The following is a 17736-nucleotide window of genomic DNA, read 5'->3' as shown; positions in this document are numbered from 1 at the left end:
TTGTCAAACAGATCAGAATATAAGAGATAAAGGCATCATATGACAAGTTCTCTATAATTTTCATCATATGACAAGTTCTCTGTAATTGTCTGTACTTAAAGCCTTATATCTAAGAAAGTTCCATATCTGTTAATATATATTTTTTGTTTTTTATGTATGTGAGACTTTCTAAAAGTGTCATGCAGAGAACACAGTCATAACAAAATGCATAGATTTAAGCCAATATAAATAAGTGATGAAATTAATATCTTTTTATTTTCACACAAGCATGTGAGTTTCTAACCTTCCTTCTTTATTGTTCTGAAAACATAACAGGAGCTGTATGTGAGCAAAGCAGTTCTGGTCAGGCAACCTTGAACTGTGTGAGGAGACACATTTACATGGAAAGAGATTCAGACTCCATCACTGTCTAACCTGTATATTTGCTCCTCTGTTCATTTGTGTGGGAAAGTTACAAAAAACAAAATATATGAATCAACTCAGAAACAGTCAAAAGTTATCTAAATAGCATTTTTTTTAATTATATTTCAACTGGATATGTTATCAAATCTTTATAAATAATTTATAGAATGCAGCATCTTTTGAAGACAATATTTGTTATCTCTCACAGCATACTTACAATAATTATCTTCACTGAATTAATAATTGGATTTATAGGAAATGGTTTAATGGCCCTGGTTCACTGTATGGACTGGCTCAAGAGAAAGAAAATGTCATTAGTTAATCAAATCCTCACTGCTTTGTCAATCTCCAGAATTTTTCATCTCTGTTTATATTCCATAATTTTAGTCATCTCTTTTTCACATTATGATTTAACTAATACTTCAAGGATGATATATGTCATTTATAATGTTTGGATTGTAGCCAACCATTTCAACACCTGGCTTGCTACGTGCCTCAGTGTTCTTTATTTTCTCAAGATAGCCAATTTTCCTAACTCTCTTTTTCTTTACCTAAAGTGGAAAGTTGAAAAAGTAGTTTCACTTACACTGCTGGTGTCACTGGCCTTCTTGACTGTAAATACTTTAATAATGAACTTGGAAATTAGCGTATGCATTAAAGAATATCACAAAAACACATCATACAGCTTCAGTTCCCATTACTATGCAAACTGTCACAGGCATGTGTTAAAAATAGACATTATTTTCTTGTCCATCCCCTTTGTTTTGTCCCTGTCAGCTTTTTTCTTGCTCATCTTCTCCCTGTGGACACATCAGAAGAGGATGCAACAGCATGTTCAAGGATGCAGAGATGCCAGAACCAAGGCACACTTCAAAGCATTGCCAATAGTGATTGCTTTTCTCCTACTATACTCTATTTTCATTCTGTCTGTCATAGTTCAAATTGCAAAAGAGAAAATACTGAAGAAAAACATTTTTATTTTACTTTGTGAGGTTGCAAATATAGCTTTTCCTGCTTTCCATTCATATATTGTGATTCTAGGAGACATGAAATTGAGACAGGCCTGTCTCTCTGTAATGTGGAGGCAGAAATTTAGGCAAAATTATGTAGAAACTTTAGAACTCTAAAATATTATAAATTGTGTTGTGTATCCTAGAAAATTGTACATTTTTATTATTCCTTACTGCTTTACTGAAAAAAAGAGGAATACATTTACAGATTTTTAAAGGCATTTTGGCATAACATTATATGAATAAATTTGTCAGTACTTGATTCTTTTAAAGGTTTGATAGCATGCATAGAAATCCCGTTAGTTACCATAAGCATAAAGTACATTTAGGACAGAATGTAACATGAAAACAGATTTCTTGTTGAGTATAGATTAAGCATAATGATCTGAGCTAAGATAATAGTCTTGTGGCAAAATGTACATTTTAAATATTCTTTCATGTTGACTGCATGAATTTGATGTTTGTTTGCAATTATCACTGACTAAAGTTATTACTACTAGCTGGTTGTTTATAAGGTTATTTTGTAATGTTGTAACCCACTGAAATGTAAATATTTCAAAATTTTACAATTTTTCTATCAACTATTAATCACTGATATTATGACTTATGCACTATATTATGTGTTTTAATTTACATAATGAACTGTAAAAAAGCAAATAAATGTAACCATAAAATATAAAGTATATTAACAAAAATTTAGAGAAGAAATGAATAATATAGTATAGAATTATAGGACACTAGAATTAAAGGTATTTGATTAAATTAAGGGCTCAATTTGCAATTATTTTTGCCAATTCTTCAGAGGCATGAGGCTACTTTGTTGGAGTTACATCTATTTGTTTTTAGTTACATACTCAACCATTATAAATAAAAATTATAAAATCATTATAATTTTATGATTATTAAGATAATATAATTTACATTTCTAAATTCAATGTATGTAAAATTTCAGAACATACTATAATCTATTTTATTTTATTGAAAAATTATAAGGAATACAAGCTGATGATAGTTCAAAATACTAATTTGAAATATTATTTTTATATGTTTGCTTTCCTTCATCCATAAGATCATGTGTAATATTTTATTGATGACTCACAATCAATAGCAGATATTCTCCTATGTACCTGTTGTTGCTTATTTATTGTACTTTAAAATTTAAAAAGCTATCAAATTAAATAAATTCATGAAGTAATGTCAAATAGTTAGTTTACAATATGATATAGAGGGAGTAGATCTTGTTGAAGTGACCATTATTTCATGCAGTTAAATTTTCTGTATGGTTCTGAATTTTAGTTGAGATGAAGAATTATTTGTTTAGTCATAATTGTATTATTAGAATTTTCTGGACCAAATTAATAATATATTTTCCATACTCCCAAAATTTCCACATATTCATAAAAGGTTTATATTTGATATTTTTTCTTTCTACCATTTGAACATATTTTAATGAGAAACACAAACTCTAAAATAAAGAAACTGAATATTTCTTACATGAAGTATTAAGGGAAGTTACATTCTGCTCGTAGGCAGGTTTTGTTTTCTAAGGTTTTAAATGATTATTCTAAAATTTTAAGAATTCTTGTCCAGGTTTACTACTTATAAATTATTATTATTATTTTCTTACAAAATGTACAAATGTAATTGTGTTTGGACTAGTAAACCATATATGAAATTTGAAATGTCTTTAAATGCTGTTGGGTGTGATAGCACAAGCCTGTATTCTAACACTTGAAAGGAAGAGATAATGAAAACAAATTACAATTCTAGGCTAGGGCAGTGGGACAGTGAGTTTCATTTCAGTGAAAGCTACTAAGAAATACCCAGCATAAACCTAAACAATAATTAATACATAACAGTGATTATTTCTTTGTGATTCATCTTCAATTAATTTATGTATCTTTATTTAAGACTTTCGATTAATGCTAAACAATAAATGAAACTTTTGCCGATAGCAAGGTAAGATGAAATATTAAAATATAATTGATAAGATGATATATAGCTGTTATTTTCCTATGTTATGAAATTCTATTTACTATTTCTTGACATCTGCAAACTTACTGGCCTAAGGGACATACCAAATGTTCCAGAAACATTGTCCCTGTTCAATAACAAATTGTCTCCTTGGCTTTCTAAAATATTAAAAGTTCTGCACATACTGTCCTGTCACTTGTAGAGATCTTTTATGTAGAGAACATTTTCATTTTATCCAGAAATTACAGGCAATAACTCTGCTGGAGATTGTTCTTTTAGAGCCATTTAAAATTTACTACAAATTATATAGAACACATATTTTATATATATTTTATTTTCCTTGATATATTATTAATTTTTATGTATTATAGACTGGTGGTCATATTTTATACTCTCATATATGATATAAAAATAAAGAGGTATAAATATTATGAAATTTAGAAAGAATTGTAGTTGTCATAGAATAATGTATTAAGATGAAGATGTAGTTATGAAGAAAACAAAATTTTGAACTTTAATTTGATAACTTCACAAATCACATATAAGTAGGTAGAGTGTAAATCAACTCCCATGGGAATGTTTTTCACCATTAGTTAGTCATTAGCAACATTTACAGAAGGATGTCCTGTGATGTATTCTAGGGGAGATTTTCAACACAGAAAAATAATAATGTTAAACCAAAGAACAGATTTCACTCATGTCCAGCTTATTTAACCACTGGCTTTATTTGAGTTCCTTATGGGAGGTTAGATATGGGGTCTTTACTTACATAGACTTGGGTGTCTCAGTGTAACTGCATCTATAAGGAATCTATCTCAGCAACAGTCAGCAGTTAAGAAAGATGCATGACTTGCAAGCAACTTAAAAGTAAAAATTTCTACTCTTCCCAGTGGTAGTTATTGCTTAAATAAACTTGGCTAAAAGACTTGTGTCTTGAGATTCAATAAGCATTCCTAATACTGTTGTTCATCTGCTGATACTGTGAGCAGACAATAAGTCTGCCAATTTGCCACAAGCTTCGACTCAGCTCTTACATCAGGCTCAACAGAGTATATAGCAGGAGTTATTCATGTTGTAATTCCACATCATGCCATTCAAATAGAGTTGTTGAAATGTGCATGAGAGCAGATCAAAGAGACAGGATGGAGGAGGGAGGGAGGGAGAGAGGGAGGGGAGGGAGGGAGGGAGGGAGGGAGGGAGAGAGGGAGGGATGGAGGTAGGGAGAGGGAGGGAGGGAGGGAGGGCGGGAGGGAGAGGGACAGGGAGAGGGACATGGAGAGGGACATGGAGAGAAGATGAGGGAGAGGTAGGCAGAGAGGAAAATATTTTTAGACATTTTTATTTAATTTATTTGTAGTCCAGATTTTAACCCTCTCTGGTCCACCTAGAACTGTTAAATGTCCCATATTGCCTTCTGTCACCATCTTCATGAGGATAAACCTACACCCAGATAGCAACACCCTACCAGATCTCCCTACTGCCTGGATTGTCCACTTTCTCAAGGGTGTGGTGCATCTATTCTGACTGACTACAGACCCAGCAATTTTCTGCTGTTTATGTGTTGGAGGCCTCATATCAGTAGATGTTTTCTGCCTGCTTGGAGTCCCAGTGTCTGAGAGATCTCCAGGGTCCAGATTAGTTGGTCTTCATACAGTGTCATCCTCCTCTTCAACTTCTTCCAGCGTTTCCGTAATTCAACAACAGGGGTCAGCATCTTCTGTCCATTGGTTGCATGCAAATATCTGCATCTGATTCTTTGAACTCCTTGCTGGGTCATCCCCAAGGGCAGTCATGGTAGATCTCTTTTGGGGACTGCTCCAGAGTCTGTAATATTGTACATTCTCCTCGGTGCTTCTCCTTGAGCTAGACCCCAATTTGGGCCTGTCACTCTGCCTCTTTTACCTCTGTCTCTTCTCCACTTTTGTCCCTGAAGTTCTTCAAACAGGAAGTAAATATTATTTTAAAAGAAAAAAATCCCTTAAATTTTAATTTTGCACAAATATACTTGAAATGAGTACTTTTGGTTCTCTTTGGGTTTTTATGTAAATTTAGGATTCCTTGTTTTCCTTATCTATCTATAAAACTAACCACTGCTCCCAGGTTATCAGAATACACATTTCATTTTGAAGAATGAGGAGGCTCTTAAAGCTAGATTTGCAAGTAAGAACCAATTCAATTATTTAAATTCATTACAATATTGTCTCTGCATCATTGACTGTAATTGAGGTAGAATGTAAGGCCAGGTAGAAGAATTTGAATTTCAGGAACTATGAACTGATTTCTGATTGTAGAAAACTAAATGCACATAATTTAGTGTCCTGTTGTGTGTTGATGAGAATTGCTGAGATGGTTTTCTCCTATGTCAGCTGTCCAAATTGTGTACAGACTTCTTTTGGACAACAAAGTAATTAATATCCACAGTACAAATTATATACAGGGGTGCCCTCTCTGTGATGGGGACCAAGTCATGACAGAAGGTTAGTTTATCTATATTCTTTTCTTATGAGACATGTCTGACATTGATTGAATGTAAAACCTCTTGCAGAGAGTGTCAAGTTCAGAAATAAATTCTTATATAAAGTTTCTATGATAATAAAAAATCAGTTTTATCTGTTATCTTTGTATCTACTATTTGAGTTTACTGACAAAAATACATCACGGACCCTCTCTTCTGAAGCACATTTTAAGGCTTTAAAACAAACCATTCTTCCTACAGGGTAGCTTTATGCAATTAGAATGAAGTAAAGCTTGATTTAATTACAATCCCCTCTCCTTGTTTTTCCAAAACAAAAAACAAAAAAACAAAAAAAAGGAAAATTGAGCCCTCATGTATATGGTCACCTGATTTTCGACAAAGGAGCCGTAAACATTCAATGGAAAAAAGACAGCCTATTCAACAAATGGTGCTGGTCCAACTGGCACTCAGCATGCAAAAGAATGAAAATAGACCCTTTCTCATCTCCTTGTACAAATCTCAAGTGTAAGTGGATCAAAGATCTCCACATTAAACCAGACAGACTGAAACTGTTAGATGAGAAAGTAGGGAAAACTTTAGAACATATAGGCACAGGAGAAAATTTTCTGAACAAAACCCCAATGGCTCAAGCTCTAAGGTCAAAAATTAACAAATGGGACTTAATGAGATTGCAAAGTTTCTGTAAGGCGAAGGACATTGTCAAGAAAACAAAACGGCAGCCAACAGAATGGGAAAAGATATTTACCAACTCCACATCAGATAGAGGCCTAATATCTAAGGTATACAAAAAACTCAAAAAGCTAGACACCAGAGAATCAAATAACCCTATTAAAAAATGGGGTACAGAACTAAACAAAACGTTCTCAGTTGAGAAATATCGAATGGCTGAGAAATATCTGAGGAAGTGCTCCACATCCTTAGCCATCAGGGAAATGCAAATGAAAACAACCCTGATATTCCACCTCACAACAGTCAGATTGGCCAAGATCCAAAACTCAGATGACAACAGATGCTGGTGAGGTTGTGGAGAAAGAGGAACACTTCTTCACTGTTGGTGGGGTTGCAAACTAATACAACCACTCTGGAAATCAGTCTGGTGATACCTCAGAAAATTGGACATAATACTACCTGAATACCCAGCTATTCCACTTCTGGGCATATACCCCAGAGACTCCTAGTACACAACAAAGATATATGCACCACAATGTTCATAGCAGCTCTATTTATAATAGCCAGAAGCTGGAAAGAACCTGGATGTCCTTCAGAGGATGAATGGATACAAAAATTGTGGTACATTTACACAATGGAATACTACTCAGCCACCAGAAACAATGACTTGACCAAATTCTTAAGAAAATGGGTGCATCTAGAGAATATCATTCTGAGTGAGATAACCCAGTCACAAAAGAACAGACATAATATGCAGTCACTGATAATGGGATGCTAACCCCCAGAGGCTCGCACTGCCCCAGAAACAACTCACAGACTGTAGGAAGTCCAAGAAATAAAGAAAACAAAACAAAACAAAAAATCTTTACACAACAAGAAAACTTTGACTATTTTCATGTTACATTTTGTTTTGCATGTACTTTGTGCTCATTGTAACTATTCGGTTTTCGATGCATACAGTCAAACCTTTAAAAAGATCAAGTACTGACTATTCATATAGATTTATGTAAAAATTATTTTAAAATCTAAAAAAAAAGTACTGACAAAAATGTATTGTATAATTTTACGCAAAAAATGCTTGAAATCTGTACATTTATCTTTGTTTTGTAAAATAAAGATGTTAAATAAAAAAATAAACCATAAATATTTAGGAGAAAAAAAAGAAAATTTTCATATTTACATTTCAGATGTAATCCCTTTCTCACAATCCCATCCCTCCTCCCACTTCCATTGCCTCCATGAAGGTGCTCCCTCTCCAAACCTCCCTCTCCCACCTCAGCATCTAGGTATTCCCCTAAACTGGGAAAACATGCCTTCACTGGACCAAAAGCCTCTCCTCCCATTGGTGTCAGAAAATGCTATGCTCTCCTGGATATGTATACCTCGGCCATTGGGCTTTTACATGCACATTGGGTTTTTACATGCAAACTGATTGGTCAGTATTTTAGCCCATGGGAGTTGTGGAGGGTTTGGTTACTTTATAATTTTGTTCTACCTGTAGGGTTGCTGTTACTTTCAGCTCCTCCCGTCCTTTCTCTAGCTACTTCATCTGGGGTCCTCATGTTCAGTCTGATGGTTAGCTGCAAGCATCATCCTCTTTATAAACTTGAAATCTCCCTGAAATTAATTTCAGGAAAAAGGAAAAGCTAACCAACCTTGAAGTTCACTTGAGTATTGCAGTAAATATTAAATGGTGGTTTAACTATTTACTGACCCTGCGGACTCACTCAGCAGACCCCACTCAAATGTGGAGCTGAGCTCACTGATGGTCTCTCAGTCTGCAAGCTGTCCTTTCCATGTAGCTCTCTCCCAATTCAGTTCAGTTTGCCCACCCTCAGGCTTCTACCTGCAGCAGAAACGGCCATTCCAGCATGTTCCGCTGTCCACTGCCAAGCACAAAAATGACTCCAAATCCCGGTAAATTATCAAAAATATTTATATTTACAATCCATAATCTACAAACCCTCTACAAAATAACCTTATATCCAATGGAAAAAGACAAAAACTTCCCTTCCATATGAGACAAACAGACACAGAATCCCTTAGAAATAATAATAAAAAGCTTATCAAACACGAGAGAGAAACAGACACTTCTGCCTCCATCTTGTCATGGCCACTATTTCTCCTTCAATCTCCATCTACTACCTCTTCTTCCTTTTTTATACCCTTACCTCATCTACCTCTCCAGGCTCAAATCATCAATTATGTTAACATTAATCTACACTTGTGCATTGTGAGGAAGCAAAGCTCCACTGGATTTGGCCAGAGAAGCTACGCTTGTCACACAGCTCATTCCTCTTCGAATCGTTTCAGAAGAAAACAGATTATATTTAGAGAAACTGAAATTTAGATAAATTTGATGATTTGAGACCTTTCTGCCGACAGGAAGCTAAAAGAGCAAGCACTTCCAGGAATTAAATCGCTATAAAATAGTTTTATTCTCTCTATTAGAAGTGAATTAAGACAAGTTCATACTCAAAGGCATGGCCTGTCTTGCACAAATAAATGGAAAACAAGAGGCAATCTCGTTTCATATCTTCTACTCCATTTACCGAGAGAGAAAAACTACCACTCAGATATTGACTTTCAGATATTTTAGTATTGTATATATAAAAATATACCCCAATTTTTTTCTAAAACAGAAGCTAAAGAACAAATAAACAGAATGCATTCAATTTCTTGTATGAAAGATGCTGCCAGCCATGGTAATGCAATTGGGATTCATGGTCTAACAAGAAAGATTGCCATTTGGTTACTAGTTATGTGTTAAAATTCTTTTTCTTAATTAGGTGACTAACCTCAAACAAAAAAGGACAGCACTGTGACATAGAGTGATTCAAATGCTGGCTTATTATTCCAATAAGAGAACATATTTGCCCTTAGTCATGAAATCAATGTTTTGATTTATCCATATTCCAAGCTTAAATGTTTCACTGAAGCTCGTAATCTTTTGTACTAACATGAGGATAAAGCATATTATCTTGCATTGTACTGAATTATGTTTTTCAAATTTATGCATAAATTTGGGTTTCTTTTATCAGCTAATAAAATTTGAAAATCAGTACATAGAACAAAACAGGAAATTGAAAAAGAATTAGAAGAATCATGATCACTTCAGATTTGCCTAAGTAACCAGATATCACTGAGGCAACATATTTTAAAACTATATTACTAGTTTTTGAAGACATCATATATTGTATTTTTATACTTTTTAACCCTCTCCCTTGAGTAATCCCAAAGTCACCCATTTTTATACCTATCTAACTTTGTGTCATCAGTTTTCCTCAAAACTAACAATTGTATTTTAGGTTGCCCACAAACACTTGGGAGTAAGCAATCACATTATGATTGGATTTAAATACTGTGATTTGAAAATACTCCTGTGGGGAAATGAACATTCATCTACACAGACATATTTGGAAATGACTACAGATTAAAGTCCCAAATTTTGATGTGGCCACCTAATTAGTTCTATTTGGTTACTGATGGAAATACATATAAAGAATAACAGATAAGAAAAGGTTAATCAAAGAAAGCTACATCACACACACACACACACACACACACACACACACACACAATATTCACAATAGCATGAGTAAAAAAGCTGGATAATTGGTGAGCATTGCATAAATATCAGGCCCCACAGCTCAATAAGTTGAATGGTTTCCTTTCCAAGTGATTCAGTTGTCTGTGGCCTGTTTCAATTAGATTGGCTTGTCAGAGACTCTTTTAGTGTCTTAAGATACTGATTGAGACAGGCCCAGTGATACTGCACTACGAGTAGCTGGTGCACTATGAGGTCTGGGCCAAGTGCCTGGAAGCACGTGCACCCGATTGGTTCAGAGAAGCAGGAATTCTGCCATAGAGATTTAGTTTCCAACCAGAGGGCCACTGCGTGTAGAACAGGCACTCAGGCCATCTGTCACCAGGAATAGCCGAGATCAAGGGACACAGGCCTGGTGAGATTGCACTGTGAGTAGCAGGTGCACAGAGAGGTCTGGGCCAACCACTCAGAAAGCCACACTCTCCCCCATTGGTCCAGGGGAGCAGGAACTCTGCCATAGGGACTTGGTTTCCACCTGTAGGGCCTGTGCATGCAGAAAAAAAAAAAAAAAAAAAAAAAAAAAAAAACGCTCAAGTCATTTGACACTGGAAACAGCAGAGATCCAGAAACACAGGCCAAGTACACAGGAGAGACAGGATCCAATCACTGAAAACAAGACCAAATATAATCCCAGACAATAAGATGTCAAGAGGAAAGTGAGAAAACTCACCCAAGGGAAACCAAGACAACCTGGCAACACCCAGAACCCAGCTCTCCCGTCACACCAAACAGTGGAATGCCAAACATTCCAGAAAAAGAAGACTCAGACCTGAAATCATACCTCAAGTTGATGATAGAAATCCTTAAACAAGAATGGGAAGAAAAGCATATAGAAATAGAAGCTATTAAAGAAGAAACAAGAAAAACACTCGAAGAAATCAAAGAATGAGAAAAAAACAGAACCAAAGAGATGAAGGAATTGAAGAAGGAATTTTAAAATGGAAAGAATAAGGAAAGCACTAAAAGAGACAACCCTTGAGGTAGAAAACCTAAATATGAAATCAGGAGTAATAGATGCAAGCATCTCTAACAGACTACAGGAGATGGAAGAGAGAATTTCGGGAGCCGAAGACAATACTGAAAACATAGACAAAACAGTCAGAGAAAATGCAAAAGCCAAAAAGCTGATAACAAAAAATGTCCAGGAGATCCAGGACACAATGAGAAGACCAAACCTAAGGATAATAGGAATAGAAGAGGGTGAAGAATATCAACTTAGAGGCACAGTAAATATCATCAACAAAATCGGAGAAGAAAACTTCCCTACCCTTAAGAATAAGAGACCATGAGCATGAATGAAGCCTACAGAACTGCCAATAGAGTGGACAAAAAAAGAAATTCCTCCCGACACATAATAGTCAAAATGCCAAGTGCCCAAAGCAAAGAAAGGATACTAAAAGCAGTAAGGGAAAAAGGTCATGTAACATATAAAGGCAGACCAATCAGAACTAAACCTGACTTCTCAACAGACTATGAAAGCTAGGAGATTCTGGACAGATATCATGCAGACCCTAAGAGAACAAAAGTGTCAGCCCAAGCTGCTATACCCAGCAAAACTCTCAATCACCATAGATGGAGTGACCAAGATATTCCAAGACAAAACAAACTTTACACAATATATGACCACAAACCCAGCACTACAATGAATTATAGGTGGAAAACCCAATACAAGGAGGGAAACTACATCCTAGTAAAAACAAGAAAATACCTAAGGAAAAAAAACTAAAAGAAGAAAAACACACAGGTACAATTCTACCTCTAAAATCAAAAATAGCAGGAAACAGCAACTACTATTCCTTAATATCTGTTAACATAAATGGACTCAGTTCCCCAATAAAAAGATATAGACTATTAGACTGGATACATAAACAGAATCCAGCATTTTGCTGCATACAGGAAACTCATCTCAGAGACAAAGACAGATGCTATCTCAGAGTAAAAGATTGGAAAAAAAAAAAAAAAAAAAAAAAAACTTCCAAGCAAACAGACCCAAGAAGCAAGCAGGAGTGGCCATTCTAATATCTAATAAAGTAGATTTTCAACCAGAAGTTATCAAAAAATATAAGGAAAGACACTTTTTACTCATAACAGGGAAAATTTATCATGAGGAACTCTCAATCCTTAACATATATGTTCCAAATCTAAGATCACCCATATTCATAAAAGAAACCCCACTAAAGCTCAAAAAGTACATCACACCCCAAACCTTAATAGTAGGAGGCCTCAACAACCCACTCTCATCAATGAACAGATCATGGAAACAGAAATTGAACAAGATCACAGTGAAACTATCAGAGGTTATCATCCAATTGGAATAGATATCTACAGAACATATCATCCTAAAACAAAAGAATACATCTTCTTCTCAGCACCTCATAGCACCTTCTCCAAAATTAACCATATAATAGGTCACAAAAAAAGCCTCAATAAATATAAGAAGATTGAAATACTCCCATTCATCCTATCAGACCACCATGGTCTAACGCTGGTCTTTAATAACCACAAAGACAACAAAAAGCCCATATACACATGGGAATTAAATAATTCTCTATTAAATCATAGCATGATCAAAGAAAAAATAAAGAAAAAAATTAAAGATTTTCTAGAATGTAATGAAAACAAATAAATCAACATACATAAACCTATGGTATGCAATGAAAGTAGTACTGAGAGGAAAACTCATAGCTCTGAGTGCTTTCAAAAAGAAACTGGAGAGAGAATACACTAGCAAATTGACATTACAGTTGAATGCTCTAAAAGAAAAGGGAGAAAACAAACCCATTAGGAGTAGATGGCAAGAAATACTTAAACTCAGTAGCAATTAATGAAATAGAAACAAAAATAACCAATCAAAGAATCAAAATATATCAAGAACTGGTTCTTTGAGAAAAAAAAAACAAGATTGATAAGCCCTTAGCCAGAGTAACTAGAGGGCAAAGAGAAAGTACCCAAAATACCAAAATTAGAAATGAAAGTGAAGACATAACAACTGAAACTGAGGAAATTCAAGAAAACATCAGAACCTCCTACAAAAGACTATACTCAACAAAGCTGGAAAATCTGGAAGAAAAAGATGGATTCCTAGACAGATACCAGATACTAAAGTTAAACCAGGACCAGGTAAACCATCTAAATAATCCCATAACACCTGAAGAAATAGAAGAAGTCATCAAAAGCCTTTGAACCACAAAAAGCCCAGGTCTACATGGGTTCAGTGCAGAATTTTATCAGATATTAATTGAACACCTTATACCAATGCTGTCCAAATAATTCCACAAAATAGATTCAGATTGAACACTACCTAACTCATTTTTCAAGGCCACTATAACCCTCGTTCCTAAACCACACAAAGACCCTACAAGGGAATAGAACATCAGACAAATCTCACTTATGAACATTGATGCAAAAATACTCAACAAAATCCCTGCAAACAGAATCTAAGAACACATGAAAACAATCATTTACCATGATAAAGTAGGCTTCATCCCTGGGATGCAGGGATGGTTTAATATATGGAAATCTATCAACGTAATCCATGTATAAACAAACTCAAAGAAAAAAGCCACATGGTCATCTCAATAGATTTTGAGATAGCATTTGATGAAATTTAACAACCTTTAATGTTAAAAGTCTTGGAAAGAACAAGAATCCAAGGCCCATACCTAGACATAATAAAAGCAGTAAACAGCAAACCAATAGCCAATATCAAAATTAATGGTGAGAAACTTGAAGCAATTCCACTAAAATAAGGGACTTGACAAGGCTGCCCACTCTCCTACTACCTATTGAACATAGTACTGGAAGTCCTGGCTGGAGCAATTAGAGAGCAAAAGGAAATCAAAAGGATACAAATTGTAAAGAAAGAAGTAAAAACATCACTATTTGCAGATGACATGATAGTATACTTAAGTGACCCCGGAAATTCCACCAGAGAAATTCTACATCTGATAAAAGAGTTCAGCAAAGTGGCTGGATATAAAATTAACTCAAACAAATCAATAGCCTTCCTCTACTCAAAGGATAAACATGCGGAGAATGAAATTAGGATAAGATACCCTTCACAATAGTCAGAAACCATATGAAATACCTTGGTGTGACTCTAACTAAGCAAGTGAACGACCTGTGTGACAATAAGTTTAAATCTCTAAAGAAGGAATTTGAGGAAGATTTCAGAAAATGGAAAGATCTCCCACGCTTGTTTTACATGTACTTTATGCTCATTTTAACTAGTAAGATCTTAATGCACACTATCAAACCTTTAAAAAAACCAAGTACTGACAAAAATGTATTTGTATACTTTTTGCAAAAATGCTTAAAATCTGTACATTTAACTTTGTTTTTTTTTTTTAAATAACGTTGTTCAATTAAAAAAATCTGCCTTATTTCTTATGCTGGCAAATATATTTAGGTTCTACTCCAATGTCTGTTAATACAGATTGCTGTGTTTTTCACTATATTAATAAGTGAAAAATAAAGGTTTGGAGTAACTGTACATTTTAAAGCTGTACATATCGTTTATTTGTTATTTCATTGTAGTTCTGCTTTTATTGAAATTAGCCACAGAATTTAAAAGAAGATTTGTTTCAATATGTTTATAACCAAAACTATTGAAATTAGCATTTTCCCTGATGCCATTCTAAGCATCCTTAGATCACATCTAAGCACCCTTGACATTGCATCAATGTCAAGATATTTCCTCAAATTCTTTTTTCTGTGTATGATGCAGTAGTGTGATGCACTACTTGAGTCAGAAGAAAAAAGTTCAGTTAGATTACTGTGGATATATAAGTGTGTGAGACTTTAACTGTCATAAATGACATAAAATTGACATGGAAGAAAGAGGAAATACTGTTTTATTTCTTACAACCTTGCAATTAGTACTATGTAAGGAAAAAGATTGATTTCATTCTTTCTTCTATGCAACTTATGCTTTTAAATAACTTTATGTCATAACAAGCCTCTATGTCCTCAAGATAACGAAATATCAGGCTTTCATTAAAGTTCATTAGAAAAGTCAAGTTCAGTGATATATTGAGAACACAAAGTGGACATAAGGTCCTGACTAAATCAAGAAGCTATTTGCAATTGATACGTGTTGGAAAGTGAAAATCTTGGTAATATGCACAGTGGTATGCTCCTCATACAGTAGCTGGCAACACAAAATGTACTCTATGATTTTTCCCAATCACTTTTTGTTTTCTTTCAGCACTTTTTCTTATTTCTTTTCATTTCCTTTTACTTTGTCTGTTTTGGGATTTTGTGTTTATGTTTTGCTTTGTAAAAGAAAATATAGCATGAAGTTGGGTCAGTATGAAGATTTAGAAGATGTGAAAAAAGTTGGGGAGAGAAAGAGTATATTAAATTTATATTCTGAGAAAAAAATCCTTAAAGAGTAAAAATTTTGAAAGTCAGTGATGCTTATTCAACATTCACATTTTTGTCATGTTTACAGGGTATAAGTGTAAATATAATCAGAGAAAAATATCATGACATTTAATATTGTAAAAAAAGACTTGAATGCTTCACAATCTGAAGCTCTTTGCAATAACATCATGATAGACAAAAAATGCAAGTCAATTCTTATTGCATGAGAAGACTCACTGCATTTTCTCAGCAATTAGGAGAGAAACAGGCCACCAACTCTCTTCTACTTATTAGTTAAATTTTTACCGAAAACAATAGGTAAATATAAAGAAAGAGAAGGGGGTATAAAAGAGAGAGTCAAATATCATGCTTTGCAAGTCTTCTTCTACATGACAAAGACCCTAAATGCCTTATCAGTAGATTTTCAAATATGATAAGCAAATTGTTCAAAGTAGCAATGCAAACCAGCTTCGAAAGAAAATCTAGTTTTCCCCAACAAAAATCATCCTTACCTAAAACATCAGCAATACAAACCATCCACATTGGTATCAAAACTATTCAATAGGAGAAACAATGTGTAATGTGAAAATCATTAAAAATATAGTGATAAAAAATTAAAGAAAACCACACAGGATCAAACAGGCAGTGATCATGCGTGAACAGAATTAGCATTGGGGGAATGGATATCTTAAAAAGAGCTATCTACAGATTATTGTGATCAAAATTCCTAAGAATTTTTTTTCTCAGAAATGGAGTAGAAATCTTAAAACATATCAAAATATAAAATATATTTTATATCCAAGAAAATACTGAGAAAAAGTTAATATACTAAGGAAACAGTGAGAAAAAGTGGGGCATAAGGAGGAAAGACAGAAGACAAAGGAGGAAAAAGATGACGAAGAAACTGAAAAGTAAAAAAAGAGGAGGCAGAAGAGGAATGAAGATGAGGAATAAAAAGTGATAGATCTGTGGTGGAAAATGGAGAACAGTATCATTTTTGGCATATACCCAAAAGATGCTCCAACATTTGAGAAGGACACATGTTCCACTGCATTCAGAGAACCTTTTTTTTTTTTTTTAAATAATATGAAGAAGCTGGAAATAACCCAGACATCACACAACAGCAGAAGAGGCACAGAAAATTGTAACCCACCATTGGAGCCTAGCCATATTTTACCTTCTCCCACTTGCTAAAGAACTCCTTCCTTATATCCATTGTGGTTCTTAACCACACTCTAGAACTGTCCATCCCAGCTATCCTTACCCTGAAGACATTCTGTTTTGTAAACTTGTTAATGCACCTGACCTCCCCAGGCTTCTTAGTCCACCCCGTATGAATGGAGTCCCTAGAAAAGCCTGGTTAGCATTCACACATTACTGAGTGACCCATGTGTGTGACTGTGTGTGTTTCTTTTTCAATCCTCCAGGCCTCTCTCCAAGGCTTGGTGACAGTGACGGCATGGAGATCTTCAGCTGTTGGTCCCACCAAGATTGGAAACTGAGAAGAACCAGAGGGGATCGTCCCCAGGAGCCTGCAATTCTAAGTAAAAGGGTGGGAGTATTGGGGAAAAAACGTTAAAAGGTTATAATTATTTTCTTTTTTCCTGAAAAATGTTATATTAAAAACAAAGATAAATGTATAAATTTTAAGCATTATTGCATAAAAGAATATGAATACATTTTTGTCAGTGCTTTTTTTTTTAAAGGTCTGATAGTGTGCATTAAGATCTTACTAGTTATAATGAGCATAAAGTACATGTAAAACAGAAAGTAACCTGGAATTAGTCAAAGTTTTCATGGTGTGTAAGGATTAAGCATAATGGAAATACAGAGACAAAGAGTGGAGCAGAGACTGAAGAAAAGGCTATCCAGATACTGTCCTACCTGGGGATCCAACCCTTAAGAAGCCAACACATCCAGTCATTATTGCTGATGCTAAGAAGTGCTTGCTGACAGGTCCGTGATATAGTTGTGTCTTGATAGGGTTTGTCACAGTTTTACCAATACAGAAGCAGATTCTTGCAGCTAAGCAGAGGACTCATCATGGGAAGCCAAATAGAGGAGATAGGGGAAGAACCTAAAGAGCTAAAAAGATTTGCAATCCCATAGAAACAACAACAATATTAACCAGCCAGAACACCTGGCTCCCCCAGAACACCCAGGGTGTAATCCATCAAACAAAGAATGCATATGAAGATATCCATGGCTCTAGCTGATGTGTAACAAAGGATAAG

General features: G+C 34.7%; 1 protein-coding gene across 1 annotated transcript; it reads left to right on the top strand.

Moving 5' to 3' along the window:
- Positions 1–569: 569 nt before the first annotated feature.
- Positions 570–1529, top strand: LOC308418621 (taste receptor type 2 member 117-like; the record flags this gene model as incomplete). The annotated part of the gene is made up of 1 exon (XM_080914022.1): positions 570–1529. The coding sequence occupies one exon, from the start codon at positions 570–572 to the stop codon at positions 1527–1529; it is 960 nt and encodes a 319-aa protein (XP_080770148.1).
- Positions 1530–17736: the final 16207 nt, after the last annotated feature.

The sequence above is a fragment of the Micromys minutus genome (genome assembly GCF_963924665.1).
Source record: "Micromys minutus genome assembly, chromosome: 3".
Taxonomy (NCBI): domain Eukaryota; kingdom Metazoa; phylum Chordata; class Mammalia; order Rodentia; family Muridae; genus Micromys; species Micromys minutus.
This window is presented reverse-complemented; position numbering and strand designations above follow the sequence as displayed.